Below are 15,374 nucleotides of genomic sequence, written 5' to 3' on the forward strand. Positions count from 1 at the left end.
ATCGCAAATCCCTGATAGTATGTCACGTCAAGGGAGCCTTGATCACGGCATAACGAGAAACAGCTCTTTCTTCAGAAAAGCAGGAGATGACACCATTCTAATATACAGGGAAGAGCATGAAAATCTATAAGAAGAAGTAAGACAAAGAGAATCAGGATACTCTGCGGACAAAGATGAGCCAGGCAGAGAAGGGCACGACAAAATGGAAGAACATACCGTTCGGACAGCTGTGTCTCCTTGAGAAGGAAGACCCTGTGGAGTCATCTGAAAGCCTTGGCGCTGGATCAGAGAAATGCGGGGAGGGGGATGAGGGTCACAAACCTAGAAATGTTGCCTGCGCACTGCGCAAATAAAGTTCAGTTACCTCCTGCCCGCCTGGTGTCCGGGCTGGTTTATAGTTAATATTTCGAATTCAATTATTTCGAATGCAAAAATGTCGAAAACATTAAGTCGAATTTATTTTCTCCGAATGTTTCATTATTTTTTTTATTTTTGTTTAATGGAGGGTTAATGGGGGGGTTGCCCCCAAACCCGTTTTTTTTACACTTTATTTTACTCACCAAAACCCCCAAAAAACGTATTAAATAAAAAAATTAACATTCGAAACATTTTTTTCAACATAATGTTTTCGACATTTTTGCATTCGCAAAAATGCGTTCGACATACTGACTGGACACCTTCCGGGGCTTTATTGTCGTGTGCTGCTGCCGCGCTAGGCCATGGGCACCTCCACCTTCACAGAAGACCTCACAGGCACGATAGGTAGCGGCTGAGGAAAGATTTACCACACGGAGCGAGGGCCTTTCCGCACGCGCACAGAGTGGCAGCGCTGGGAAACGCTTATGTCATAACTAAGAATAAAGCACATAACATAAGAAATGAGGTTCGTACGAAGAGCCGTTCATTTGCATGAATATTAGTGGCATTCAAGCACTACACAGTGCACAGACCCTGCCCCCTGCATTCCCAGAAACTCGGCGGAATAGTTCGATCTCACTCTCAATGGTATTGCTCAAATACAGAAGGCGATGCTCGCTAAATAAAGTACCGCCCGCCTTGTACTTTCAGTGTTATTGCTCTGTCCCGCTCCCTCTGTGAACATAACTTGTATGTGTGACAGAGCTTAAATGCGCATACAACTCCTGCGGTGCTGGCTACACACAAACTGCATGGCACACGAAGGGCTAGTGCCCAGACTCCGTCCAGATGTTCGCCAAGCACACCCGCTTTGCACAGTGCTCAGTTTCCAGCTCCTCCCACGGCTGTTATCTAAACAATCATTATCCCCGTCGCCCCTCATCTGTGCTCTGTTTCCTAGTCTGTGTGTGGCACCGTGGCACCGACCCGAGTTACTTTCAGGGAGAGTCAGTCTGCCTGGCTTCTTAAACACAACTCGACAGTTACTGGCCTAAATACCGGTCCCCCTGGCCCTCCACTCAAACGTCCCACTGGCCAGCCCTCGGGTCGAGGCACTGGTCTCCCGGGCCCCTGGTGCAACGTCCTGTCTGCAATGGCAGTGTGGGGAATGGCCACAGCGACCCTGTGGGGCCTCTTGCTCTGCCTTCTGTGCGTCGTTGGTCGAGGGATGGACGGTCTGGCTCAGAAGTACCAGGAGGCGTCCCTGGACGATATTCAAAGGGACGTGGAGAAAGCGGTGAAGCTGCTGAACAGGAAGAGCTTCCTGCCTTGGCAGAAGGAGCAGATTAATCAGGTGAGACAACTCGCCCCCCCCCTCACCCCACCACTCCAACTCCCTACTCTGTTGCTGTTGATACCCCTTTCTATGGCGCCTGCATGTTTTCCCTCTATGACCGTGCCTCATTGTCTTTGGCCTCTCCAAGGTTGTGCATCGCTCAAGTGCGAATTAATCCTGAACACTGGCAATTGGTCTGGACAGTTTTTGGACCATCACTGCTGCATTTCTGCCCCCGACATCGCCTAATACATCTCAGGATTTGGCTTTCATACGCAGGGATTTTGGTCACACCTCGGCGTCTCAAGACGTTTCCTGGAGTAGCCCACATTTCTTCCAAATACATCAGAATATTGTGTACAGTGTGACTAGGCTTGATACTTGCTGTATTCCTTGACTGACAGGTGATTTTTATTCCGGAACCACAAACGGGAAATGGCCCTAAACGTAATTGGCTGATTGTTTTGTGGCGGTGCTTACCATTACTCGAGGCTTCATTGTGTGTATGGTTCCTCAATCAACCATATCGTGTCCAATCACTTTCTATAAAATGATTCCCTCGCTGGCAAAGGTCAGGGGCAGGCACATCCAAAGAGAGCAGCTATGTGGCTGCGCTGTGATTTCCACCTGTCTGTAGCTTCCAAGCTGCTTCTTTTGGGGAGAACCTCCTCACTCCTACTCACCTCTCATAATGTTACCAGTTACGTCCGGCTATGTCCCCCAAAACATATGATCTCCTCTACCGGGCTACCTGCTACTTTGTTCGAGACTGCACTGTGCCTGTCTGCTTGCCCACTGCAGGGCATGAGATCACAGGAAGTGAGCAGATATCAAAAGCGAAAAATGCACATTTCACTCCATTGGTCTTTTCCAATCAAAGAAAGTGCACATGGCAAATACGGATTTGCTTCTCACAAACTCACGAGATTAATCGTGAACACGCGGAAAATAACCCACACGGGAAGCATTTCCCATAACGTTGCTGCCAAAGTATGACATACAAGATGCACACACCATTCAGACCAGTATCACTGCCAACATCCTAATAAGATTCCTCATTACGACGTGGGCGGTACGGGATTATCGGCACCGCCAAGGGCACCGGTGCCGGTAATCCCTTACCGCCCTACTACGAGTTCCCTTTGCGGGTCCTCCCTTAACGCCTGGTTTTTCCAGGCATTAAGGACAGGACCTGCAAAGGGACTTTAGAGCTAATAACGGTACTGCAATTTGCGGTACCATTATTAGTGCCTTCCCCATTCCCATTGAGCCCTATGGGGCTCAATGGGAATGGGGAAGAGCCCTGGTGAATGGGGAATTACCGGTCCCGCCAACCCTGGAATGGACCGGTAATTGCTCCATTCACCAGGGCGGAGTCGGTAAGGTTTTGGAGGCAGCCATGGCACTAATAGCGCCATGGTTACCTCCAACCTCGTAATGAGGCCCACTGTGTCTAATCTGAAACTTTCCCTTCTGTGACTGCTCTATGATGTCTACATGTCTCTGGCTGCTCTGTGAATTTCCTTTTAGTGCTGTGCAATAAACCCAGTCATAAAAGTCCATAAGAGACCTTCCAGTTGTGACAGAATGAAACCTGGCAAGGGTACGAAAGACCTGCCTTTTTATTTTAATTAAATAATAAAATGATGCAAGTAATTCTGTTTCTGAAAGTGGGATCTGCTGATCAGACCCCCTTTCATAAAAAGCTCCATGCCAAAGGCATGTTGTATCCATGTACCATTGCTGCACCAGATTCCTGACATCTGCAGCCTCTCCGCTCCAGGGTAGGTCCAAAGGTCACATGTGCATATCTGGCAGCCAATGTAAGCCCAAGTCCCTGTAGACAGAGGTCGCATTTTAACTTCTCGACCTCTGAAGTAAAATGTAATCTCTGTTGCTTTATCAGTCTGGTGGAAGTGTAATCTCTAAGAATAAGCCATACTGTTTTTTGGTATGGTGACTTATAAGAGCACATACTTATTAAATCCACCCCAATTTGATATCATGCCATTGTCAACCATTTGAGCGCAGTTCAGTGATGTCTATCTGATGTATATTCATGTCTAGTCTGGCTGTCTCCACATGTCCAAGTGAGACAATAGCTGGGATGCTGCCTTCCTTTGAAACCCTGAGAGGAAGGGTACGGCCTCCCCTCAGGGTAGAGGAGCTCTAACCAGGTGATCTCCTGGGAACCCTGCTTCAGAGAGGCGTTCAAACAAAGACAAGCCTCACACCAGAGTGTTGCACATCAAAGGACATTTGAAGACAGCAGACTTGGAAAGTGGATGGAGGTGGAGTAACCAGAGGGGAAAAGTGGACCTGAGAAGGGGTTTCACCATCTTGGTTTTCTGTTGAGGCTCTCTTCCTTCCTGCCTCTACCCCATTTCCTGTAGAACAAGTCACTCTGCCTATGATGGATGTAAGAATGCACCACTGGTTACAGCAACAGGGATTGGACCCCTTACAACAGGCTTGCTTGTAGCCAACTTCTTGTGACATTTCACCTTCATAAGGAGGGTGGATCTATCACCCATTTCGTGATTGAACTATGGGCATCAGAAGAAGAATACCCACTTTTGATCCTCTGTTGGGAGTGCAGCCCATTCAAGACAGAGGAGAGTTCTGTCCCTTAACCATCTCCAGGGAACATTGGCAGTGAACTGCTGTTCTGCCAGCTTCTGTAGATGCACCCGACTTTCTGCATCTTCAAGTACTGTTTCAATTCAAAAGGACCTCATCTCACCGTAACTTGGTCACTTACACAAACCACTGGGAGCTATCATGTCACATTCCGATGTGACCCAGCGGAACCTTCGTCTCCACCCAACTCGACCACCAACTTGAAACTGTGGAACCCATCAACGTTCATTATCGCGAATGCCGACTCGAACCTCATTGAGCCCTGTCTGAATGGCGAGTTTATGTTGGCTCACTGCTGGATCAATACGACTCGCATCATCTCAAACCCGGTTCTACCGCCTAAAAGCTCAAAGTAGCAGGGTAGATGTTGTTGGGCCTCCCAAGACACAAATAGGGTACTGTTAAGAGGCCCTGTCCCCTGTCCCACCTTCTGTGACCATAGGACTTATGCATTCCCCGTTCAGCTTATTATTCAAGAACATATCCTTTGAAAGTTGACTTTGCCTCAATTCCTTGCCTAAAAACCCCTGCTCAAGTACCCAGAGTGCCCTACAACAGTCTGCATTTTCTCTGTTCTCTTTACAGTGGTGGGATTTTGCTAGTGTGTTTGGCTAGGTGATTGCATTTGTTTTTGTCTAATTACAGTATATATATTTTCATAGTACCTTGATTAAGCATTCTTTCATTTTGGAGTCTTTGTACTATTGATTTTTGGGTTGCTACTTTTATCACCTTACACCCCTCCTAACAGTATAGCCTGCTCTTGGCCTAAGTTACTACAAAAGGCAAAGTAGTTATACACATCTGTCTGTGTCTGTTTTACCTTTAACGTTTGCCTGTTTTGATGCTCAGAATCACTGATGGTTTAGTAGTAGTGTGGGGCTGAGTAGGCGGTTTAGCCACTGCTCATCCCTGTACTCCTACAGTGCAGTAGTCATTTTGTTACACCAATTCATGATGACTATAAATATTATTAACATTAAAAATGGTACTATCCTTTTATACACTTGTGTCACAGAATATAAACATACATACAAGCAAATCAGCAAGCAGTGTGTGTGGGCAGGGTAATCACCTAGTTGGTGGGTGGGCTAGGTCATTCATGTCCTAGCGGCCCAAGCAAAGTGATAGCCTCAGTGAGGGCCAACAAAAAGATGAATTCTGTTAGTACCTGGCACGAGACCGAAGAACTAATAGCGAGTTACATGGTCTTAAAAAAGAAAACAATGAGAACAAAATCAAAGTGGGGTCTCCATGCGCATCCCACCCTCCATTTCGATGACCAAAGCAGTCATGGCCAGTGAAGAAGAAAGAAAGTCGACCTCAGGCAGAAGACTGAGGGGCACTGCAGAGATTCAGGGCACATAAGTGCATGGATCGTGGAGGGATGCGGAAGAGGGATGGTGGTGAGAGTCATGTGGTGTAACTGACAACTGGAACGCGTCAGGTTTGGCGTGTTGGGCTGAGCCTTCAGCTTGCACGCACACCCTAGCCCAGGGTATGCTCACCATGTGAATGTTATGTTATGTTAAAGGTTCTTGTACCATGCACTGTTGCAACCTTTGTGGTCTCTTGGTACTCCGGCAGATCTGCAATGCAAGGAGGTTGGCAGGTTTTGCTATTCAGATTGAGCAGGAGAAAAGAAAGAGAGCTTTGATGTGCTGTTGGCAGCTTCAGTTTGGATAAACTGGTCACTGAGCGGTGGTGCATTTTCAGTCGTTAGCAAACATATGGTATTGCGGTGAGATTGTGTATGATTTGGTTTCATGTTGGGCATTGTGAAGTGAGTGCGGTTTGTGGTGAGATAGAGGTATGGTGTGTTTAGTTCAGATTTAAAGGGAGAGTATGCAGAATGGTGAGTTTTTAATATGGTTAGTAGCAATGCATTTCCTACCCCAGCAATACATCTAAGTGTGACACATTAATGTTCCCAACAATCCATCCAAGTGGGGCACCTCTCCCACCCTCAACAATCCCTCCTAGTGTGACACATACCCCAACTCCAACAGTCCATCCAAGTGTGGTACATGTCCCACCCCCAACAATCCATATAAGTGTGGTACGTGAATAAAAGGAAAAGGAGGTTCCACACATGAGTGCGAAAAGACAAGAGCAAATCCAGTGTCAGAGTGTTATTGATGTCCTGCATGCACTGCATCCAGTAAACAGACTGGTAATCTTACGCACAGAAGAGACAACACAACAACTGGTAAAACAGGATGGTGAGTGAAGAAGACAACAATGGTTAACCCCCTCCACCCGCTACACCAGCCCTTCAGTACACCCACCCATCACGAGGCCTGCTCATGCTGCTGCATCTATCACAGAATTCGAGGTGCTAAGGGCACGCTCAGGTCCGGGACCAAAGTGGTTGCTATCGGTTGCATGTTTAGTTATGCATTTCTCCACCATAAAAAACAGATGGTGAAGCAAAACATTCTTCACACCATTTTATGCTTTTGTGAGTGTTCACAAACTCTTCAAGACATACTGTCATGCTAAACACCACATGTATTAGTGTTCGGGGTGACAATATATTTAAGAACACATACAGCGCTGATAGGTCCTGGCGCCCAGATGGCCACGGCCATGAGGGCAAACCAAAAGGGTATTTAAGAAATGTTTATTGCCACCTCTCTGTTACTACACTTTTATTACGGGCTCCTTAGCTAGACACTGGAAAGGCTTGGTGCCGTACCAGGCACTAGAAAAACACCCTCACACCTTTTTCAGAAACCAAATTAAAGTTCAGAAGCAACAATAACCACAACACACTTTTACGATGAAGGTTTAACTTGTTATATTATGCTTCATCAAAAAACAGCCAACACTTAGAAACACTTATACATGGGCACACATGCAAAGTAACATTTCTCATTTAGCACAAAAGGGAAAAAAAGACATGCAAAAAACAGCTTTCACTATACATCATTACATTCGTAATCATGTTTTATCAGCTTTTAAACTCCAAACCCCCTTAGCACTCATTCAAAACCTCCACCCCAGAACAGTGATTTCTCCTCCCCATGAGCGAACCTAGCTAGTATTCATTAGCAAAATTCGCAAAATGACATGCATTACCCAGAACTCCTGTATGACAAAGCAAAAATCCCCCTTTCTCAACAATTTACACACATGCTAACTCAGATGTCCTTCGGTAGCTCAAGAACAAATGAGTTCTTGCCCTTTTGTGTCCAGTTTGACACTTCCCTAATTAGACTATGGGAGCTACCCTAATTAATTATCCTTTTTACCTATACTCAATATTGCTTGAAGCCTCTGGTTGCTTCGTAATTCACCCCACAGGCAGTCACTCTCCCTTCATGGCTACTGTCTCTTGCTGCCAAGGTACAGCTCTGGCTCCAGGGTTACAGCGGCCTATCACACTGACAACCTAGAATGGCCCCCATCTATGCATCTCTGGCCTGCAACTCTCTGTCATCAGGCAAATACGAACAGCATGCACTGAAAACTCCAGCCAAGCCAGGAACATCGACCCAAATCTGTTGCATTTTCTTTTTATCTCTCTGTTCTCCTTTTTCTCATGTACTTGCCTGTGTTTTCTCATCTTCTCATCTTTTAAAGCCTCTTCCATCCACCTGCCTCCAACCTATATCTCTGTATGTATTCCTTCCTGTTTGCCCTCCTTTTCCCAGATGCCAGTCATGATGTTACTAGTCAGTCTCTGGTCAATCAACACCCCCTTTCAGTCACCACCCCGCGTAACTTTCCAGTCCTTTGTAGCTTTTTCTACAATGACCCATGCACAGCAATTTTGTCCAACACCCCACCTGAGCCCGGATGAATGTGAAACAAACTTCCTTCATTCCTACCATAACAATGAAAGTGTTCTTTCCAAAGCACATTTTGCTGTCTCATCGTGCTTTGAATCCAGCATCTTCAAGACACACCACTGTTTAGCTCTTCAGTTTTGCACTCATTTCTGAGGTAACATTGCAGTTTGAATGTCCGTGTACCTGCAACCTGCAACACAACCTGTGACCTAAGCAAACCCACTATGGCCCCTAAAACGAATTGCTAATGTTAGTAGCGTTAAATTTAGTATTGTTAACAGTTAGTAATGTTAAAGGTGTTATTACTAATACCCTACACTGCACTATGCTGCACATCTGCTAACTTTCGTTACAGGTAACTGCGGCCAAGGCGCCATGCCGAAATGTCTGGCACTCAAACATTCTCATCAAAAGAGGGCGCACCACCCAGTCAAATGCTGATTATGAATGTTTCAACTTTAACAGGAGAGATGATCCGCACATAAGTCTAATAATGCTTTATAGGCCAAACTCTGCCACCTTATATCCACCTGTATGAAAATGGATTAGATAGACAAAGTAAGGCCCAGCTGATCCAGGGCTGCTATTCCAACAAACTTGGCAGACAATTTTGTTGTGAGTCTGGCCAGTGCCTGCAACAAATTCTCATCCTGAGACACTCCCATGAACTCCTCACTGAAGGGCGCAATGAGAAAATGGAGGCCGCATGTGATGAATCAACCACCGGGTACCAGTTGTCCAGGGGTGACTATCTGTTTCTAAACCATTAATTAGCCCCACACCTCTAATACACCAGAAGGGATCCGAACAGATTAGAATAACAAACAAATGACACATTTCCTTGTCCAATTTTGGTAACGTGGACAGAACAGCAGGCTTATCTCCGATAGGTTGTGGACCGTTGGTTAGTTGCAATACGGCAAAAATACAATTATCACTGTGAGAAACTTGAAGGTATCTTCGCTCCTACTCACCCTGGACCCTCTGCTTAGGTGGCCAGAGAAAGGCCACTGCTTTTGGATCCCGACCCTGGGGGTGGAGAACCGAGGGATGAACATATGAGTGGAGGGTCTTTGGGGAGTGGAAGAAGGGTACACACAGGCGAGACATGGTGTCCCCTTTTTCCCTTTGAAAACCAATCTGGCCTTTATGGGCTATTTTACAACAGTTCCCCTCAATTTTCCTCATTTAACCTATTACAGTACTGGGATGAGGAAGAGGCGACTAGGAGCGATGAACACTAGTAACCTATTTCACCACTCTGGTACTGAGACGAGGAAGATGCCTGCAGAGTATTGTGAAGGTCAGTCATGTCCCTCTAATTGTAGTCAGACAATTCAAATTGAAGACTCACACCTGAAACCTGCCAAGGGAGGAAACAAGCAACACAAAGACCAACAGGGAGGCCTGTGTGGGAGAGGCCAGCAGGGAGTTCAGTTTGTGAGGAGGCAGTTGTAATAGGTCCTGCAGTGAAGCCAGGATGCCAGCAGGCGATCACAAGGACTTGTGGTGTCCAGAAGCAGGTGGGCTGTAAGGAAACCACAAGTTTGGAAGCCTCCTTGGTCGGAGAAACGCAGCTGGAGCTGTGAATGAAGGAGCAGAAGGAAGGCAACTGCCGGCATCTGCGGAAGCAGAGCAGAGCGGAGCTGATAGTGAGGAGTGAAGAGCAACAGGAGAGTGAGCGGAGCTCGCAAGTGAAGGAAAGCCAGCGAGCGGAGCTGAAAGCAAGCAGCGCATCTGCCCGGAGGGAACGCCAAGGACCGGCGCATGAAGGGAAAAAGTCCCGAATGTCACTCGAACTGGGGCGCTCGTGGGGGCTCTGGGGAAAGCAAGGCAAGTACCGAACATGCACTGAACAATTGAAACAGCATGAAATTAATTGAATGAACCTGAGGCCGCGGCTTGGGTGAAACTTAAACGGCAAAGCAAAAAGTAAAAAGTATTGAATACCGCACTGAATGAAATCTTTATGAGTAAAGTTACAACAAGCGACAAATGCATATGAACTGTAAACAGTGTTTTGTGAGAGCCAAGTAAGCGGCAAGAAAGCAAGAGTGGAAGATTGCGAGAGAGCATGCCTGCAAGGTGGCGAAGGAGTGAAATAACCACTAAGTGAACTCTTGTAATTGAATACAGTGTAGCAAACCCTAAGATTGGTCCAAGTTGTGTGACACAGTGTGGCAAAGCCAAGAGGCTGACAAGGAGAAGCCACGTGAGTGGGAACATCCACACAGGAAAAAAAGCTGAAGAACTTTGTGGGTAAAAAAAACAAAGATTCCTGGTTGCGTGACCTGTAATGGGTGTACTGTGTGGTCTGATAACTGTGCCTAGACCATGGAGCCCTCAATTGTGGAAGCCAAAGACCTTGTTAAAGCAAACCAAGAAAGAGTAAGCTGAATGAAGTGTTAAGCTTATCCAGAAGGGAAGTTACATTAACATTGGACTTGTTTTGAGCATTGAGTGATGGAGGCCAAGCAGAGGTTGGTAAGTTGAAGTCTTGGGGAAGGGAATCCTGAGACTTGATTAACTTCAATGTTGTCTTGAGGACGGAATCCTCAAGACCCTTTTTTGTGAAACCGTGTTGCCTTGAACTTGAGGAAGGGTACCCCAAGGATTGGTGGAACAGTTGTGAATGTAAGCCTGGTAATCCAGAGACTTTTTTGTGCTAATTTCTTCAACTTGGGCAAGGGGAGCTAAAAAGGAAGCTAGCAGCTAGAAGAAGCTCAGAACATTTACTTGATCGCCATTACTTTTATTACTGACATCCCTACACACTGTTTAGCTTTAGTTGTGCGGGCAAGAATAGGTTTTGGACACAGATAGACTTTTAAGTTGAACTTTCAAACTCAGACTTTTCTTAGTTTTTTCAGGTAGGAAAATTCCCAACTTAGCAAAGGGCAAGTTAGGCCGTCAACCATCCTGACATTTGAGTTAATAAACCATTTTATTTTGAACTTTGAATCTGTTGTCTGTGTCTTGCTTCATGATGCCTTCAAATCACCCAATGATAAAAGGGACTGTCCAGTCAAGTTGTATTAAAGAAATTGACTTTATTAATCACAATAGACAGTCTAACAACACTAAGAAATATACAAACCACCCTGTAAGGAATGCAGAGGACAGTTTCAAAGAAGGAAAAGGGATGCACTCTGGATACTGACAGGAGGGGAGTTGGTATGGTTTGGGAGCAATGGGTCTTAAAATGTCTCTAGGGGCCTTCTGGGAAGGACCAAGGGGGCAGAACCACACTGTACGTTGTGCTGCAGGTGTTCCTGGTGTTAGACAGAGTTGAATGGGCTTTAGGGTGCTTTGCAGACTTCTTTGACAGAGTTCGAGATGGGAGTCAGCTGCGGGTCGCAGACAGCAAGACGGTTCGGTGAGCAAAGCTGGACGAATGGCTGCAGGCTGGCCTACACAGCGGCTCAGGGTCAGAAATTGTTGTCTCAGTGCTGATCGCCATTTCTGAAGTACTGGGCGAGACATGTCAGATGTCTTTAAGCAACTGCAGCTTGACAACGGTCAGTGTTGCCGTCTGTTGCAGATCAAGGCACCCAAATGGCTCGAAAAGTTATTTTACGGCAGACGTTGATAGATGCTCATGAGGCACTTCTCCCACCTTCTTCAATGGGCTTCTGTCATCCTTTAAGGTGGACAACCCAAAGCTGTGGAGTGTGTTGCAGACAGCTGCCTTGATATTGGTTGTAGGTTTAGAGAAGTTCTGGCACTTCCTATCCAGGAAGCGTGCTGCAGAGTCAAGTAGGGCATGCTTTGTACTGACTGGGTACCGGTTCTGGAGTGGTTGGAGGGTCCTCTAAGTTCTGTATCTCCCTCTGTTCCCTCTGAGATGTTTAGGGGAGGACTATTGCTTCCCTCTTTGGATAACCTGGCCTTCCTCCACTGGCGGAAGCTGTAAGGCAGATTGTGCCTTCAGCCAGGGTCCAAGGATGAGTTATTGCTTACTTCTTGTGAAGTCTTCAGATGAGCTGCCAAAAGAGGGGCTCCAGCCCTTTTCTTAAAGCCAAGTGGGCCACAGTGAGTGGTATAGGCTAAGCCTACCTTAATGTACCAGTCCTGGGGTCCCTACCAACAATCTTCTCTATGCGTGAGGTCATAACCAGAGCGCTTTTCAACAGGAAAGGTAAGGGGGTGGAAACAGGAACAAGGTGTGCCCCATAACTAAAATGGGGGAAACTTTCTCAAAGCAGAACGATCTCTGGCCATACCCCCTTGTGATACTAAATCCCACCCATCTTCCTGTCTGTTGTTGATCAAAGTGTCTCTCTGGTTAATGGTCCTCTGTATGTGGTCCTTGTTAAAGCGGCAGGTCTCCCTTGAAGCTGTAGCGAGACCAGACTTTCTGGCTCCTGTAAACCACATTCTTGTACCTTATGAATGGGGTCCCCCTAGCGGGGTGGCTCATAGCTCACTGTCATTGATACTGTGGGCTGGAGCTGGATTAAGGTTAACAAAGTTACATATGAAAAGTTGTTGGGTTTGCTGTCTCCTTTGTTGACCTCTGCAGCCAGGCCCCATGTTGGCCTGTTTGAAGTACCCTCTATTGGTGTATTAATCATTGCCACCAGCTGCAGGGCCTACAAAAGAGCAGCACGGGTACATGGAGCCTTTGTTAGTTAATCAGGCTGGCCATGGCAGGGGGAAGGTTTGGTCCTCCCCTTCTTGGAGATGACATAGTGCACTCCTAGCTATCACATTACAACTAAATATGCCAGGACGGATTGTGCCTGCAGGCTGTGTCCACCCAGAGTACACAGGTCTGTACGTTTGTCATGGAATGAGCATAGGAAAATGTGTATGGATTAGCCCCACACGTTTACCTGATGTTGGTCTACCGTCATTCCATTTAATAAAAAATGTCAAAAAGTCCAGGCGTGCGTACGCCCTCCATGTGGATGGTCGCACATTTGAACACCTGGAGGTTGCGTAGGTATGTGCAGTTGCAAAAAAACAGAAATTGAAGAGACAATGTGGACAGAGCAGGACACTTCTGGATCCCAACACCAATCCACGGCCCACACAACTCCGGAGCAGTGACTGCTGCAAAGGCAATCTGCCCCCCAATGGACGATGGCCAGCACTTAGGGACAAATGCTCCGAGACTGGCACCTAGATCCCAACCCAAAGGTAGGCTGATCGAGCACCAGCAACCCTACTCTGCAGAGTAATCAACTCACTTCCATAAGATCTGAAAAGTGGTGTTTTGCAATGTCCATATGACTGGGATGAATCTGAGGCTGAGCGAGAAGTATTTCTCATACTGCCTTTTTGTAAGAGGGTGAAAGGCTGACAACAATCAAAATGTAGATTAAGATGTTAGGAATATCCACTCCAGGCCTCCTTGATGCCGGACCATCAGTCAACAAACATAACAATACCCTGTTTGCTTCTTTGTCATCCCAACCACAACGGATGCACAGCAAAAAGAAAATATATGCATACGGAGATGATGCGCCAATACCGCTACGCAGCATGTTCCACACGTAAATTCAGCAAAACAAAGCAGGCACGGTGAGCAAGTTTTCGTGACATTAGCAGCGAAACCACACAACATGTGAAGTTGGTCCATTTTGTCAACAGCATACACAAAAAAGAACTGCAAGATATTCTCCAAGAATTTTAGCACTTTTTCAATGGCATACAGTGCCCGAAAAGTCAATTGGTATGTCTCTGCATTGTCAACATCATACCGTCGGGCACCTTGAAATACGTCAGGATTCCATTGCACATCTTGGCAAAAGTCAAAGAAGAACTCAGAACGATAGAGAAGGCCGATATTATAGAGAGAGTGCCGGGACCAACCGCACAGGTGTTGCCCATTGTGGTAGACTGAAAGCCTAAGCAACTTGAACAAGTACGGAATATTTGTCGCAACGCGAGTGCCAATCAGAGGAGTGACGCATGCAAGGCACCCAGCGTCAACCATTAATGACATAATTGTGGACAACCATGGTACACAACACTTCTCGAAACTGGACCTCAGTGCAGGCTACCACCACATTCTGCTGCATAAAGAATCAGGATGCATCACACATTATGTGTTGCACAATTGCCAGCACAAGTGTAAGCGCCTCTGTTTCTTCATGTTGTCAGCCACAGAAGATTTCAGGACACTATTCAGTAAGCTACAGCAGGGATAACAAGGGGTAATCAACATCAGTGATAACATCCTCATCTTGCCCTCACACCAGCTGAGCACCACATCGCCTTAAAGAATGTCATGCAATTCCTTCAGGATCAAGGTCCTGCACTAAAGCAAATTGCAGATTCAATAAAGAAAAGCTGAGTTCTTTGGCTATGTGTTTTACAGGGGTAGAATCTCTGCAGACCTGTGCAAGGAAGCAGACTTAAAATTGGACCCTCTGCCCCTAAACCAAAACAAGGTATGGAGCTTTCTTGGTATGGTTAATTACTGTGGCAGGTTCATGCCGGGCCTGGCCCCCATTACAGAACCACTCAGAAGACTAACAAGATCTATTGAACCATGGCATTGGGACTCCTCGCAACCACATGATGGCGCTTAGGTCGCAGATACGAATATGGCCTGTTTTGACCCATCTCACATGACAGAACTAGTGGTTGATGCTAACCCATATGGGTTTGGTGCCATACTGACATAAATAAATACCTTTAACACGGAATGTCGTTCTTGTGGCATATGCAAGCAGGTCAGTGATACCACTGGAATTAAGATATTCGCAGATTGAAAAGGAGGCCATCGCTGTCATGTGGGGGTACTGACATTTCCATGTTTAAGTATATAGCGACCCCTTTGTGATCTTTCACCATAAATAGAAAAATGGAGCATCTACCGTCCAGGGTCAAATAACCCCACAGATTTCCTCTTGCATCACCCGCAGGTGCCTACTGAACAAGTGGAGAAATCAGCCCACTGATTAGAACAACAGGTCAACTTCTTTGTGTTCAATACTACACAAGAGCCATTTAAGTATATGAATTTACAGTTGCCTCGATAGAAAATGAATGCTTTAGCATCATTAAAAGGCACTGGCCACTAAGACATGGAAGATTTTTATGGAAACTCAACATCATCCTCCACACTAAACTATCACTCAATGCGCAAACCACGCTTAACCTCATCCTTATCTACTGTCACCCTAACAACATAAACTCCCTGTAATCACACCCACAACCAGACGTGTCCTTTTGGGTGACTTCAACCTAGGGTCCAATGACGACCCTACTGATAAAGAATCCACTGCCCTTAACAC

General features: G+C 46.3%; 1 protein-coding gene across 1 annotated transcript in view; it reads left to right on the forward strand.

Moving 5' to 3' along the window:
• The first annotated feature begins 1,333 nt into the window (after positions 1-1,333).
• LOC138568919 (uncharacterized) overlaps positions 1,334-15,374 on the forward strand; it is a 144,178-nt gene continuing 130,137 nt past the window's right edge. The window contains exon 1 of the mRNA XM_069646697.1: positions 1,334-1,711. Coding sequence (XP_069502798.1) covers positions 1,511-1,711 — 201 coding nt within the window. The 5' untranslated portion in view covers positions 1,334-1,510. The remainder of the gene's footprint in view (positions 1,712-15,374) is intronic.

This window comes from Ambystoma mexicanum, chromosome 2q (genome assembly GCF_040938575.1).
Source record: "Ambystoma mexicanum isolate Mex_15411 chromosome 2q, UKY_AmexF1_1, whole genome shotgun sequence".
Classification (NCBI taxonomy): Eukaryota; Metazoa; Chordata; class Amphibia; order Caudata; family Ambystomatidae; genus Ambystoma; species Ambystoma mexicanum.